A 16793-nucleotide genomic window follows, 5' to 3' on the forward strand; every position below is an offset into this window, starting at 1 on the left:
ATAATAGGCTCTGATTACTAGAATAATGTGGATATAATATTGTTTCCTTTATTTTGAAGTTTTGAAATTTTGCATTCACATATAAATGAATTCTTATTTTCTAATCTTGATAGACACATCACACATGCATTAAAATTGTAAAAACACCTAAATGCAAGCTTTAAATTTTTGTACAAAGAATGGTTATAACAATGAACACATTGATTAACATTTCTCATTGATATATCCGTATATCTCGGAAAGTAATCCTGTTAATAAGACAAACAAAAACTTCAATTTTTAAAATCACACATTTCCCTTCATCTTCTCCTTCTCATTGTCTCTCTCCTCCCTATTGATGTGTAAGATCATTTCATAATAATAAATACTATTCATCATTAATTTGATAAACCTTTGGATGAAGAAAAACTTATACAATTTTTTATCCCAAATAATCTTCAAATTTACATATTGAAAAGGTTTGCGGGCCTCTTGCTATATGTAATCAATATTTCAATGAGATATAGATGATAAAATTTTCATATCTATACAAAATAACCTTTTTATTATGGAGTTTTTCTTTATAGTAAAGAAAAATTATGGTATAATGTTATTAACTTATTTGTTTGATTTCAGGTGGAAGAGACTAAGAAATTTTTTTAATCACCAAAAGTAGGGCTTCAGCGAATAAATAATCATTAAAGGTAGAAGAAAAATAGAATCTCCTCCGAAAACACCACCTAGTAGTGGACGTTTATCCTCGGGATCTTCTTTGATGGATAATCTTTTGGGTCTATTGAGAGTAAAAGTAATTAGAGGGATAAATCTTGCAGTTAGAGATGTTCGAACAAGCGATCCTTATGTTGTTATCAAGATGGGAAAACAGGTTAATCTTTCTTCTTATTAGTTATCTATCTTGGTTTCAAAAAAAAAAAAAAAAATTATCTATCTCCCCTCTTGTTTTAAGTATGTGCATTCATATCATAATGCCAATTTTTATATTTTATAGTCCTTTATTTTTATATATATAAATTTTTATAAAATATTTTATAATATATGATCCCTTATATTTTTTTCTTAATTTTTCAAAATCTATCTTAATATCATTCAATCATCTCGAATATTGAATTAGATAAAATTATGATAAATAAAAGATGTGTTTGCAATATTCCTAAATAATCGATTTTCCCTCTAGTTACTTCAAGGTAATTGTGCCCGATGTTTTAATATTAAAAAACTTTTAATTTAAATTATGTTAATGTTTAAATAATTGGGGAAGGATAGTTCAAAAAAAAAAAGAAATATAGAGAACATACAATGACATTTTATAAAATTCTTTACACATACAATCTATGAATTTAGAAGCTAATTAGAAAAAGTAATTGTAATTGGCTTATTTACTAGCTAACCCGATTGTGTTTTCAAGCATGTAAATTACTTAATAAACAACATTTAACCAATCTTCTTACCAAATTTGTTTACCCTTTTAATCATTTTCAATTTATAGAATCTAATTTTTAAAAATATTTTTATACATCACTAGCCAACTTTTTTTTTTGTTTTTGTTAGTAGTTAGTACACATAATGTAACTTAGGACTAATAATACACACAATGTAACTTAGGACCATAATCAACACCTAAAAATTTACTTATTATGACATATATTTCTAACATCTTTTTTTACCAGATATTTCTTAGTTTTCTAATGCTACCTCCGTTTTTTTAGTTGACACGTTTTGACTTTAGAACAATTCACACACTTGTCTTTAGCCGTGTTTTGTGCTTTATGTGTAATGAAAAATTAAGTGTTATTACATGGGATCTTGTTAGATTTTCCACAATATATGTTTTTTTAAGTATCAACGCTTCATAATTTTTTCTTAGCGGCAATTAAAGATATTAATGGTTGAATTTATGCATTGGCAAACGTAACTAAGGAAACGTGTCAACTAAAAAGAAACGGAGAAAGTATCAAATAATATCATTAACGAGACAAATATATAATTAAAGAATTATAAAACTATATAAGATCACTTCATTAAGCATTATGCTTACATTAATCATAAAAGCAGAATAGAAGTTAAAACAAGCATACATAAAATCCTAACGTGCTTATAAAAAGATGTTTACATGTGTCACAAAATTGCTACATTGAGGCTGGTTATTGTTGTTTTTCCTTAATTTTTCAATATATGCATGAATCCTTTGTCCAAAAAAAAATGCAACATTGTGGCTCGTAAAAATTACTCTATCTAGATACTCCCTCCGTCCCCAAAAGAACGACCCTTTTGGATTGATTTCGCGGGTATTAATAAAGTTAAATAAAAAAGTAAAAGTGTATTGGAAAGATAAATTTACATGTGGTTTATAAAAAAGTAGAGAGAGATAGTAATAAAAGTATATAGAAAAACAAAATTTCATATGGGAAATCTAATTTTGCAAAAATGTTGATGCAAATTGGGGGGTATTTTAATGCTAATACTCCCTCCGTCCCCTTTTGATAGTCCCTTATGGGCAAATTTTAGTCCCAAAATGTTCACCCCATTTGCTTTTTCCAACAACCATTAATATAATTTTTACCAAAATTTCCTCCAATTTGCAACAATATTTGTGCAAATTTCCCATGTAAATTTTGTTTTCCCATGTACTTTTATTACTTTTCTCTCTACTTTTTTGCATACCCAATGTTAATTTACTTTTTCAATGTACTTATACTATTCTTATTTGTGTTTATTAATTCCCGTGAAAAATTCCCATAAGGGACTATCAAAAGGGGACGGAGGGAGTAGGTCATTCTTTTTCGGAATAAAAGTAGGCCAAATGGATCGTTCTTTAGGGACGGAGGGAGTATTACTTACGCGTATGTCCCCTACATTTTTACTAGAATGAGTCACTTTTTGGGAAAAGAGAGGAGAAAATATATGATAAAAAATCAATAAATGTAGTGCGTGTGTCTTTTTCGAAGCAACACAAAACGGCCGTTACAATTGCATATATAACGTCTTTGGTTTTTGGTTTCATTATTTACCTAATTGACTTATTAATTATTTTATTTCTTAAAAATTATACTATCAATGATTTTGTTTTTTTTAAGAATTATAAATTTGGCCTATTATTATAGTTTAGTTAATGATACATTAATAACATAAATTAATACTTCATAATAGATTTTGGATATCATGAATAGTTCTTCATTTTAAGTAGTCTAACTCATTTGAGCTTAAACTTTATCAAAGAGATAAATTAGACAAAATTACAAATGCAAATACGTACTTAACCTAATTATAAATAATGCACTAATTATAATGATAAGCTGAGATTAAGTGTCAACCTAAAGATATGGACAATAGGGTAAACTGCCAAGAGCTTAAATACTCCATCCGTCCCAAAAAGAATGACCCATTTGGCCAAAACTTTGTGCATGACCTACTCCCTCCGTCCCCTTTTAACACTCCCTCCGTCTCCTTTACAATTTTGTATGATAACATAAAAATAATATTCCATACAGACCTTCAAAAAATTAAATAATATTCCCTATGACCAATTCCTCCTCTAAATTTCAAAATTTTGGTGTGGGGTTACTTTTGATGTTTGAGGCTCAAAACATTGATGAAATTTCTCTTTCATTGTGGATGCAATATTGGTAATGATGGTAGAGACTTGCTTTGGTTTTGTAATTTGAAAGATGGTTGCTTCCAAATGTTTTTCATCTTCTCGATTTCAAATTATTTCACCCTACCCATTATCTCACTATATACTTCCACTAGAAGATGCTTCTTCAATTCAAATAGATGGAAAGGTAAAAGACTAATACCAGCGACAAGAGAGGGAGAGTCAGCGACAAGGGAAGACTGAATATATAGGTGGTGGTTGCTGACTTAAAAGAGAGAAAATGAGCCATGGTCGTGGCTGAAACTGAGGAGAGAAAGGGGGTTAGGGAGTAGAGAGAATATTTTATTGTGGGGAGTTTAAAGTAGAGTGTGACGGTAATATTGATAATTTACCATAAAAAAGTTACCTAAAATAAAAGCGTGTCAATTATAAAAAGAAATTTTTCAAAAAGGAATACGTTATCTAAATTGGAAAGGAGAAAGTAATAAATAATAATTCTCAAACTATTCCATATTTAATTTACATGACCATTATTGATAATTCCGTATAAGTGCGTAATTATGATAATAATGATAGGTCAAATCCTTGAGTTAAAACAACTTAATTTTGTTGCATAATTGACAAAAGTATGCTTACACAAAATTACTACTACGGAGTACATTCATTTTATATTGGATTTTTTTGTGAAAAACTACCTTTTAAACTCCAGATTTTGCGAAAAACTACCCTAAAAACAAAATGTTGTAATTAACTACCTTATAAAATATAAAACGTTGTAATTGACTACCTTCTATCAGATTGACACATTTGACTTTTATTTCCCGACGTTGACCATGTGACGTGAGGGTCACGTGACCCTTTGATGCCTTAATTCCACTCTTTTCCCCAAATTTTCACGCTTTACACTAATTCAGCCCATATAATTATCAAAGGGGTTGCAAATAAATAATATAAAATATGAATAATCGTATTGTTAAGGAAAAGAGTTGGTATAAAGCGGGAAAATTTGGGAGAAAGGGGGGAATTAAGTCATTAAAGGGTCATGTGACCCTCACATGACATGATCAACACCGGAAAATAAAAATCAAATGTGTTATTCCGGTGGGAGGTAGTCAATTACAACATTTTATACTTTATAAGGTAGTTAATTACAACATTTTATACTTTATAAGGTAATTAATTACAACATTTTGTTTTTAGGTAGTTTTTCGCAAAATTCAAAGTTTAAAAGATAGTTTTTCACAAAATATCCTTTTATATTAAATGCAACATTTACTAAAAACGAATGCTACATATTACAACAAATGTTTTCTCTTTAATTTTTAAGTTGTCATTTTTCTCCTCATTACATACATCTATATATTTCTCTCTCAATTTAACACTCACTTACAAATTTTGCCTATGAAACAGAGGTAGTACAAAATTATCATTCTGTATGTGCAATTACTAGTTTAAAAAATTTAATCCTCTTGCTTTAATTATATTGTATAATAGTACGTACTAACTAGGGAAAGTTTTGTGTATAATATTAAAATAGTGTAATGTTATATCAATTTGATAATTTAAATTTGGATTTTTTTTTACTCTTTTTCTTTAATTTAATTAATTTTTTATTTTACAAAAACTATTTCAGAAATTGAAGACTCGTGTCATTAAGAAAGATGTTAACCCTGAATGGAATGAAGATCTCACCCTTTCCGTTTCAGATCCCAGTTTACCTATTCAGCTGGTAAGATAGCTCCTCATTTATTTGCTATCACAAAGTCAAGAGTACGATGTTGCTTTCCATTTGATAATTAATTCAACAAATAATCGAAGTAAGTTGAAAGATATCAGAAGATTATACCGAAATTATAATTAAATGAAGTTAGTAAATCTCATCTCATAACATCAATATTATTGTGAGAGTGAGGGATAGCTCAATTGGTTAGAACTTCCTTCCAATTTTAGGGGATCCCGAGATCAATACTCATCACCTACCCTTGTGGCTTTCTAAATTAAACACCAAAAAAACAAAAAGGTAATATTGTCACTTTCTCCTTTTGCTATTAATTTATCTAGCTTATTTCATTCTTGTTTTAATTTTAATTTTTTAAAGGATAAATTTAATAATTAAGGCAAACTCTCATTTTCTTGAAATTCTATTAGAAAACCATAAAAGGTAGAGCTCTTACTATTGATATCATGAACAGTAATAAAAGTTTTTCTATTATTTAAAAATTAAATTTGTGTACAATTTTTTATTAGCACTTAAATTAACCTTATCATCGTTTAATATTATTGTGCTCCCAGACTGTTTATGACCATGACATGTTTAGTAAAGATGATAAAATGGGGGAAGCAGAATTTGACATCAAGCCCTTCATAGATGCCTTGAAGATGAACTTAGACAATCTACCAAGTGGAACTTTAATATCAAGAGTTCAACCTTGTAGACAAAATTGTTTGGCCGAAGAAAGTCATATTATTTGGACAGATTCAAGGGTCATTCAAAACTTTTGCTTGAGATTAAAAAATGTTGAGTGCGGAGAAGTGGAACTACAATTGCAATGGATTGATCTCCCAGGTTGCAAAGGAATTTAAGAATTTTTGCGACACAAAGCATTGATGGATCAATCAGATTTGATATGATATGTATGTTATAATGCACCTACATAAGTCACCCCCACCCAATGTATGATAGACTCATTTCCTTACAAAACTCAATTATTTTATCTAAATAAATTAATATTTACCTTTTTTTGAAGAATGTCATTCTTTTCGATTTTGATAAACCATTGAACATTTATGTAAAAATAAATCAACTACACACATTGTGGACGTAAATTTTTCCACAATATAATTTTTTCTATACAATTTATAAGAATTACAGTAGATTATTTAGTTAAACCTTAGCCCTCATTATAGTTATATGTCTCTAATTTTTACTTTAACTAGGGTATCCTACGCGCGCGATGCGTGCGGAGGAGCTAGCTCTTGCGGATAATTCGTTTTGACATGTATTTATACCGTTGGTTTAGGTGGTAGACCTGGTAATTTTAATACGTACACTATCTAGTTTATGTGTCTATGTGGTATATTTGTAGAATAGTATAAGAAAGCCACAAAAAATATTTTAAGACAATTATTTTTTAAAACCCTAAAAAGTTTGATAGTGTTATTTCAAAATTATTATAAAATAATATTTAATTGATTTGCATCCCTTCATATTTTAAGCGTCGAGTGTTAGTTTAGAACTCTTAGCTTAATTGATGTGCATGTTTCAATAATGCTTAGGGTCTGTTCACATTTACTTAATTTCAGTTCAGTCCAGTTCAGTTCAGCTACAATCAGTTTAGTTCAGTTCAGCTCCTAATTTCCTTCTCTCATAAAAAATTCATTTCAACTCAATTCAGTTCAGTCCAGTTCAGCTCCAATTAGTTTAGCTCCAATTAGTTCAGTTCAGCTTAGTTTAGTAAATATGAACAGGCCCTTAGTGTAATATTTTTTAGCGTGTTTTTCTTCAAATGGTTTTTTTGTGAGCTATGGACCTGTGGTCATATGGATTATGGAGTAATAGTATGTAAAATGTTGCAGCTAAAAACTTAATAATATATAATTTTTCCTCTATCTTAAATTCTCTCAATAATTAATACCAGCTATTTTTTTCCCTGCCATCGATTGATTTCCCTTGATTTTAGAAATTTTAAGTTCTTAATACCTCTTGATAACATACGTCTGCTCTAATATCACTGTACTATTTAAAATGAATCTCATTCAAATTCTATTATGTTTTTTATATGTATAATTCAAAAACTAATAAACCTTAACGATAGTTGTAATTATAGGACAATAAGATAGTAAATAAGAAGAGCAATTACAAATGAGTAAAAATAAATAGTATCTTGGTTATAACCCGTCTCTTTGTATATATTTTTTTTCTTTTTAAATAATAATAATATCATATGAAGTGTAAAACATTAGAATTTTTTTATTAAAAAAAAACATTACATGTTTTTTGTTTAAAAAAACTGAATTAATTGATGTTATATGAATAAAGAAAAAAGGCATTAAATATATTAATGATAGTAAACATATTAATGAGGGTAAAAAAGTAAATACACATTTTGCACACAATTTGGTACGCATTTTTGAGGGTATAATTGGTAGCACACTATTCCTAAGAGTTATTTTCTACTTTTTATAAGGTAGGGATAAGGCCCTGTTCTCTTCACTTTAAAAAAATAATATTAAGTAAAAGTAATTTCAGTTCAGTAAAAATAAGTTAAGTTCAGTAAAAATAAGTTCAGTTTAGTAAAATTAGTTTCAGTTCAGTAAAAATAATTTTAGTTTAGTAAAAATAAGTTCAGTTCAGTAAAATTAAGTTTTCTTAAAGAAGAATTATAATAGAAAATTAGTAAAAATTATTTCAGTTCTGCAAAAATAATTTCAGTTCAGTAAAATTAATTTAAGTTCAGAAAAAATAATTTAAGTTCAGCAAAAATAATTTCAGTTCAATTAATATAATTTCATTTTAGCAAAATTAAGGTGAAGAGTACGGGGCCTAAGTTAGACATATGACAGGCTAAACAAAATTAAGGAATACCTAATAATACTTTCCTTCAACTTTTAAGACACAATGCAATAGTGCTATAAAAAAATCTTGAAAGTACTATTTTGTTTTTTAAGAATTGTGACTAGCTTTTTATATAAACAAGGGAAAAAGAAGGTAAATATTTTTATCATAATTATTAAGGACCTATTCTCTTCACCTTATTTTTGGTGAACTGAATTAATTTTTCTCAACTGAAATTAAATTATTTTCCAGATCTTAACTAATTTTTCTAAACTTAAATGATTTTTACTCGTTAAAACTTATTTTATTGAGTCTCTTATATATTGTTTTTAAATTACTGGTTTTTATTAATTAAAACTTATTTTAACTAAATTGAAATTAATTTTGATGAATATAATTAATTTTTGTTTGTATAAAGTCAATTTTACTGAACTTAATTAATTTATTATATTGATTGTTGTTAGAATAAGGTGAAGTGAACAAGGCCTAAGATCGAGTTGAAAGTTCATCCCAATTTTTGTATCCAAGAAACAAGCGCAATAAGAATATAAGATTAGCGTAACAAATCAAATAGTATACCAAATTATTAAATGTCCATCCCGTCTTGTGTGTGGCCAGCCACACCGTATAGCCACTTATTAAATAGCAAAGTAACGCGTATAAAACTGACCAATTAACCCCTGTAATACTAACTGTGTAACCCCTATAACACTAACCAGGTAACCTTATAGCATTGACAAAGTAACCCCTTCAACACCAACTAAGTAACCCCTACCACGCGGTGTGGTTAGCCACGTATAAGAATTTGACTTAAATGTTTCATCAAATTTATATACTATTAGATATGTCATACCCAAAAAAAAAACAAAAAAAAATGAAGTACTCATATCAATAAATCATACCCTAAAAAAGGAAAAAAAAAAAACACCCGATTCAATAAGATCTTATAGTACAAGGAGGTAGATAGAAAATAAAGGTATTACATTATCAATGATATCTTTGTTGAAAATGTGAAAGTACCATTTTTATCCAACACTAAGTAGTAAAAGCGCGCTACTCAAAAAGAAAAAAAAATGAAAAGTAGTAAAAGCGCGCATTAAGAAATTTGTACATCAGGGATAAATTATAAAATAATCTTCTATAACTCAAGCTAGCAGCACTTTTTTCTCTCTGATTCTCGAAGTCGATTCCTAGGTTTCTAGGGTTCAAGTCTGTTCTTGAGGTTTTCTTACACTAATTTCCTTCTTTCTTTCACCTTAAGGATCCCAAGACTTCGTTTTTTTATTAATTCGTAGCTAGGGACCTCTTTGATTTAACCAATCAGTTTTTTTTTGTTTCTTTAAACACTTTTTCTCTTTGTGGGATCTTGCTTGCTGCCAAAGGTGGTGTTCTTGAGCCCCACTTGATAAGTTTGGCACTCATCTATATCCCTTGCTTAACACGTGTTAGTGCACAGGGCTTGAGAGTGATTAGTGTCACTCGGTTTTTACAGAGGGAATTTTCAAGGATTTATTTCCTCTTTTCCTTACCTTTCGTAGTTTATTCTCTTCTTTATTTCTAGCTTTTAATACCTCCTTCTCTGTTCTTTTCCATAGCTTAATTTTACTCTTCTTTATTACTCTGGTCTTCGTTGTCTACTTCATAATGGCGCATAACAAGTACTGGACGGTCTACCAATCGAGGGTGTATTTAAATCAGCCGTTGGAGAATTATTTAACAAATATCGATTGGAACAAAGCGGTAATTGGGCGATTCTTTGGGCCCACTCCTCCATGTCGAGCGATCGTTCAACAGATGGTTGATGCTCAATGGCTCACACGAGGTAATATTATAGTTCATCGTACTGGTTGTTACTATGTTTTTGCATGCTCACATTTGGCGGACGTAGAGGCTTTACTTGAGCAACACACTTTCATTTTAAATGGTTGTATTTGCAATGTCCGTAGGTGTAATAGGTTTACTGTCCCTACTAATGTGAATTTTGACATCACTAGTGTAGGGAATATTTCAAGCACTATAACCCCAAACTTGAACCCCACTATGATCATACACTAAATATGGTGGCGTTCCAAAGGGAAGAAAGCTAGAGCAAAAGAGTCGCCAACAAGTTTTAGAAACTTGTAAACCCAAAACGATCCAGGAGATCGTCAACTCCATAAGGTCAAGAACCAAATAGGGTTCGGGGACGAGGGTACGAATCCAATCTACAAAAGAAATGACTCGCCCTATAAAATAGACCTCTACTTTATTCTACTCGTATTCATGTGCGCTTTCTGACTAACATGCAAACATTAGGTTAATCCTAAACCTGTTTAATCTATGTTGGTTGAATATTAATGCACAAATAAAACTATTATTGGCGATCACTTGAATTAAAATCATATTAGCCTAAACTAAATTATTAATTATCTTATTAAACGTGATTTCAAGTACAAATTCCCTTTAAACAAGCATAAAAGGCATGATCAAGCAATAACAATAAATATAAATATATAATATCAAGCAACATAATAATAAGCATAATCATAATCATAATCATAATCAAGAGCTTAATAAAGCTTACTAATAATAGCAAGATCCTAGGCATGATACTAACAAGATAATAACAAATCCTAGCATGTCACTAAGCATTAAAAATCAAAGCTTTAAACCTAACATGGTACTAATATGATATTAGAAAGAATAAAAGCACCCTAAACATGATTCTAGAAAGCAATAAAAACATCCTAACATGACACTAGGAATTAATCAATATAAGCATGCTTTCTACATTGAAGGAGAGTAATAAGATTACATACTTTGATGCCTCGTACCTCTTTCTAATAACAAAATACACAAGTTAGTAAACTTCAATGAAAATAATAAAGATTAAAGAATTAAACTAGAATCAAACTAAATAAAGTTTTGATTAGATTTGGACCAAACCCTCAGAAAAGTATAAACCTTGCACGTCTAGGGCGAAGGCAACTTCGAACTTGGCTAGATGATTCTAAATCTTGTGTATGCGAAATATTGTTTGTAAAAGGCTAGCTTAGAAAGAGAGAGAGAAAGAAAGCATATATTGCTCAAGAGAGAATAGAGAGAATTGGGTGATTCTGAATCAATGAAAACAGAGTTTTGGGACCCTATTTATAAGGAAAATAATCCGGAAAAGCATAGAATTCGATTAGGAATAAAACTACACGCTGTCGCCAGAAATACACTCTGTCGCGAGGCGACAAACCGCGACAGACTTGTCGTTTGGCAACTGTAGGGAATATTTCAAGCATCTATAACCCCAAAGCTTGAACCCCACTATGATCATACACTAAAGTATGGTGGCGTTCCAAAAGGAAGAAACCTAGAGCAAAAGAGTCGCCAACAAGTTTTAGGAACTTGTAAACCCAAAACGATCCAGGAGATCGTCAACTCCATAAGGTCTTGAACCAAATAGGGTTCGGGGATAAGGGTACGTATCCAATCTACAAAAGAAAGGACCCGCCCTATAAAATAGGCCTCTACTTTATTCTACTCGTATTCATGTGCGCTTTCTGACTAACATGCAAACATTATGTTAACCCTAAACCTATTTATCTATGTTGGTTGAATATTAATGCACAAATAAATCTATTATTGGAAATCACTTGTATTAAAATCATATTAGCCTAAACCAAATTATTAATTATCTTATTAAGCATGATTTCAAGTACAAATTCCCTTTAACAAGCATAAAAGGTGTGATCAAGCAATAACAATAAAATATAAATCAAGCAACATAATCATAATAATAATAATCATAATAATAATAATCATAATCATGATAAGGCATAATAAAGCTTAATAATAATAGCAAGATCCTAGGCATGATACTAACAAGATTAATAACAAACCCTAGCATAACACTAAACAATAAAAATCAAAGCTTTAAACCTAACATGGTACTAACATAATATTAGAAAGAAGAAAGGCACCCTAAACATGATACTAGAAAGCAATAAAAACATCCGAACATGGAATTAATAAATAATAAACATGCTTTCCACAAGAATAGAGCAATAAGATTACATACTTTGAAGCCTCGTACCTGTTTCTAATCACAAAATACACAAGTTAGTAAACTTCAATGAATATAATAAAGATTAAATAATTAAATTAAATAAATCAAAAGAAAGAGTGTAAAAAGTTTAGACTGGATTTGGGACCAAACCCTCAGAAAATATCAACCTTGCACGTTTAGGGTGAAGGCAACTTCGAACTTGGCTAGATGTTTCTAAATCTTGTGTATGCGGAATTGTGTTTAAAAGGTTGGTTTAGAAAGAGAGAGAGAAAGAAAGCATATATTGCTTAAAGAGAGAAGAGAGAATTAAGTAATTCTTGATGAGAGTTGATGATTGAAAAATGGGAGATATGACCTCTATTTATAAGAAAAAAAGAGGGTCGAAGAATAAAGAAAAGAATCCGAATTCGAATCGAAATAAAACTCGTAGACAGCAGTTTTTGCGTATTTTGTTTTTATCATATCTTTTGATCCAAAAGTCCAAATAAAGCATATAATATGTCGTTGGAAAGCTCTTGAAGTCTAAATTCTAATGCAATCAGAATTAGATTAAATTCTTTTGTAAATAAAAAGATATGGCCGAAATAGTGAAAGGGTGTCAGTTTTGGATAGAGTTTGGTATATCTTTAATATCTTTTTCGTTATAGCTCGGAATTAATATTATAATATATCATTGGAAAGATAATTTCAAGATCAATCCAACCATATAAAATTTGGATAAAAAATATGAGACACGAAAATAAAATCTGACTGTCTTTGAACATCTTTAAATTCGAATAGAAAAAGGAAAGTTTTAAAAAAGGAAAGTTTATATTTAAATCAAATTCCTTAATCTTATCTTTTCAAAAAAGGATAATTAAGATCTTTTAGAATCTTATAGAAGATTCTAATCAATCCTAATTAGTTTAGGAATAGGATTAAACCTTTGGACCCTCCTCATGATCATTGGGTCGTAGGTAAAATCCGGTTTGGGCCCAGTTTAGTATTTTGACCATAACTTCCTCCTTATTCATTGGAATTGGGCTTATAATATATCATTGGAAAGGTCTTTTTAAGCCCCATCCAACTACACTATCATTGGACCCTTATCATGGACCAAACTAAACTGGATTGGACGTTTTTATAAAGTAGAGTAGGTTTTTGAAAACAGAAAGAAAGATTTTTAATAAAAACTAACCGCAACACTTAACCTTTCACACTTTCACTTCGTTCGATTATGGTTCGACGCAAGAGGTATTCATCACTGGGTTTGGTTTTGGGGAGACATAAATAGGTGTCTACAGCGAAAGTCTGACTTGGACGCGCTTTTCCACGCGGAATCCGATCTTTAATCAAATTGACCTACTGAATTCGTACAGAAGATAAAACGTATTTTCAAAAATAACAATATAATAATAAAATAATAATATTTTATTCGAAATAAAAATCCATCTTAAAATAATTATTAAATCTAATAATATTAGAATTAAAAGGAACCTTCTAGAAACTTCTAGAGAGTTATAATTAATCCTAATAATTTTAGGAATAATAATTAACATTGGGCCATCCTCTAGATCATTGGGCCGTATGTAAACAATTAACCGGGCCCAGTTTAGTATTTTGGCCATAACTTCCTCAATATTCATCGGAATTGGGCTTATAATATATCGTTGGAAAGGTCTTTTCGAGCCCCATCCAACTACACTATTATTGCACCTTTATTATGGACCAAATCAAACTGGATTGGCTATTTTTAATAAATAGAGTTATTTTCAAAAATAGAGAGAAGAGAATTTTAAATAAAACTAAACCGCAACACTTGACTTTTCCACACTTTCACCTCATTCAATTATGGTTCGACGAGAAAGGCATTCATAACTGGGTTTGGTTTTGGGGAGACACAAATGGGTGTCTACAACTAGACTATGGGTTCGTGTGTATGGGCTTCCCTTTGGCTTTTTAGACCCGGAATGGGCAGTTGAAACTCTAAAACTTGTTGGGGTAGTAGAAACACTTGATTATGATGGGGATGGGCTTTCGGAGGAGCCGGAATTTCGAGGATAATTGTTAGTCAATCTTTCAAAGCCTTTAATCCCAGGGTGTTTTGTTCTCGGCGAAGTTGATCCTATTTGGGTTTATTTTCGATATGAAGGGGTTTTTATGTTCTGTAAAAAATGTGGTGTCGTGGGTCATGAAAAGGATTTCTGTCCACTACCACAAAATGGAGAATAAATAACGCATAATACATAACGGTGAAGTTGGAAATGCGATCTCTAGAATTATATAGAACGCCTATCTTAGAAGAACGTTTTGTAGGTTAAATTATATAGAGCGCCTCTCCATGTTAACCGTTCTATATGTTACTAATAGATTTTTCTTTTTTTTTTAAACATTACCATACAATATAGAGCGCCTGTCAGACTTAACCGATCTATATGATTTTGACCAAGTGAAAATTACACGAGGCGCGCTAAATCCCGCGGAAGGAATAAGTAAATTAATTTTATATTTTCAAAAGAACCTAAAAATATTTCAAACCAAAAAAAAGTTAGAACCCAAAAGTTAGGCGCTACTGCTTCTTCTCCACCGCCTCTCCAATTGAATCTCCATAGCTTCCATCTCCAAGAAGAACTAAGAGAAACGCTGCTACAAAGCCGACGCTGCTACTCAAAGCTACTACTCAACCTTAGGTTTGTTTTAATCTAATTAATTACAATTTTAATTTTTCAAAGACGAACCCTAAGTATGTATTTGCATGTAATCTGTTTGAATCTTTGTCAATTTCGGTTTCTAGTGATGGAATTCTTGCTAGATATAGATGAATTTTGGTATTTTGTGTTAATTTTTAATTTTTGCTGAAGGTTGTCGGTTTTGATACTCCACAATTTCTGTTATGTTCTTGATTTTTACAATTTAGAACTATGTGTGAATTTAGAAGCTTCCTTTTGGTAAACTACTCTGACATGCATGTATATATATATATATTCTTGAGTTTGGTGTATATACAATTTTTTGTTGTGAATTTAAAGTTTGGCAGATTGCTTGATTATTGGAATTATGGATATATATGCTTAGGAATTAGGACCTTAGGTAGATAATATCGTTTATAAATATATAGATAAACATAGGGATTTTGGATCATATTACATGATCTTATTAGAATATTAGTGAGTTAAGCTAAGTGTTATTATACCCAATGCCTTTGGCTGCATATTTATTAATATATATTGTTATTATAACTTTTAATATTTATTTTTATATTCTTCTTTTTATCTACTAGTGTTTTGAATGGATAAAAGTTGGATTACAACTACCAAACCCGGGGACCCAAAATATGATCAGGGAGTTGTGGATTTTATTAAATTTGCTGTAACGAATAATGAAGGTCGTGATTCTATGCCATGTCCTTGTTATACTTGCTATAATCTTAGTTATCACAAAGTCGATGTTATACTTGCTCATTTGAGTAAATGGGAATTTGATCGAACATATACTTATTGGTATCTCCATGGAGAAAGTAGAGAAGGAACATCGCCAATGGACAAAAGAATGGATGATGGTCATATTGATTATGAAGGTGATAACTTAGAGGACATGATAGATGGGTTTGAGGAAAGGGTTGAGGATGATCCTGATGTGACCGTACAGGAATTAATTAGTGATTCTGAGAAGCCCTTATATCCAGGTTGTGATAAGTACACAAGATTGTCAAGTGTACTTAAGCTGTACAATTTAAAAGCAGGCCATGGTTGGACAGATACGAGTTTTAGCGCATTACTTGAGTTTTTGTATGATGTGCTTCCTCCTGACAATGTTTTGCCAAGTAGTACATATGAGGCAAAAAAAATATTGTGTACAATGGGCTTGCGTTAGATTCACGCATGTCCGAATGATTGCATACTTTTTCGAAAAAAATATGAATCTTTTGATAGTTGCCCAGAATGTAAGGTCTCAAGGTACAAATCTGAAGGAGTTCCAGCCAAGGTTTTATGGTATTTTCCCATTATCCCTAGGTTTAAAAGGATGTATTCAAATCCAGATGAAGCTAAGAAGTTGACATGGCATAAATTTGGGCGAAAGAATGATGGGTTACTTAGACATCCAGCCGATTCTCCTCAGTGGAGACTTGTCGATGAGAAATGGAGTGATTTCGGTCAAGAAGAACCAAACCTACGCCTTGCAATGTCTACAGATGGTATGAATCCATACGGCTCTCTCAGTAGCCGCCATAGTACTTGGCCAGTTATGTTGGCCATTTACAACTTGCCCCCCTCCTTGTGCATGAAAAGAAAATACATTATACTCTCATTGATAATTCTTGGACCAACACAACCTGGAAATGATATTTGTGTGTGCTTAGCACCTCTTATTGATGATTTGTTATTGTTGTGGGAAAGTGGAGTTGAAGTGTTTGATGCTAATCGAAAGGAAACTTTCAATTTAAGAGCATTGTTGTTCTGCACAATACAAGATTTTCCTGCATAAGGTAATCTTTCGGGGTATAGTGTTAAAGGAACAGCCCCTTGTCCTATATGTGAAGACAATTGGAAGGGAGAGTATATGAAAGGATCTCATAAGACAGTGTACTTTGACGAAGTCCATTTCTTCCATGTGATCACTGCTATCGTAGA

The 16793-nt window shown here is 30.8% G+C and overlaps 1 protein-coding gene across 1 annotated transcript; it reads left to right on the top strand.

Annotated features, from left to right (window-relative positions):
* Window positions 1-700: 700 nt before the first annotated feature.
* Window positions 701-6175, top strand: LOC145598863 (protein C2-DOMAIN ABA-RELATED 4-like). Its single transcript, XM_081655260.1, has 3 exons — window positions 701-865; window positions 5226-5321; window positions 5885-6175. Exons 1-3 carry the CDS (start codon window positions 755-757, stop codon window positions 6173-6175), a joined length of 498 nt encoding a protein of 165 aa, XP_081511386.1. The 5' UTR covers window positions 701-754.
* The last annotated feature ends 10618 nt before the right edge of the window (window positions 6176-16793 follow it).

Source organism: Chenopodium album, chromosome 20 (genome assembly GCF_948465745.1).
Source record: "Chenopodium album chromosome 20, dcCheAlbu1.1, whole genome shotgun sequence".
Lineage (NCBI taxonomy): Eukaryota > Viridiplantae > Streptophyta > Magnoliopsida > Caryophyllales > Amaranthaceae > Chenopodium > Chenopodium album.

Bases quoted from the DNA above. Each gene is read 5' to 3' on its own strand.
- LOC145598863 (XM_081655260.1), top strand. From the start codon at position 755: ATGGATAATCTTTTGGGTCTATTGAGAGTAAAAGTAATTAGAGGGATA. The intron at 866-5,225 runs GTTAATCTTTCT...AAACTATTTCAG, and splicing joins TTATCAAGATGGGAAAACAG to AAATTGAAGACTCGTGTCAT. The intron at 5,322-5,884 runs GTAAGATAGCTC...TTGTGCTCCCAG, and splicing joins CCAGTTTACCTATTCAGCTG to ACTGTTTATGACCATGACAT.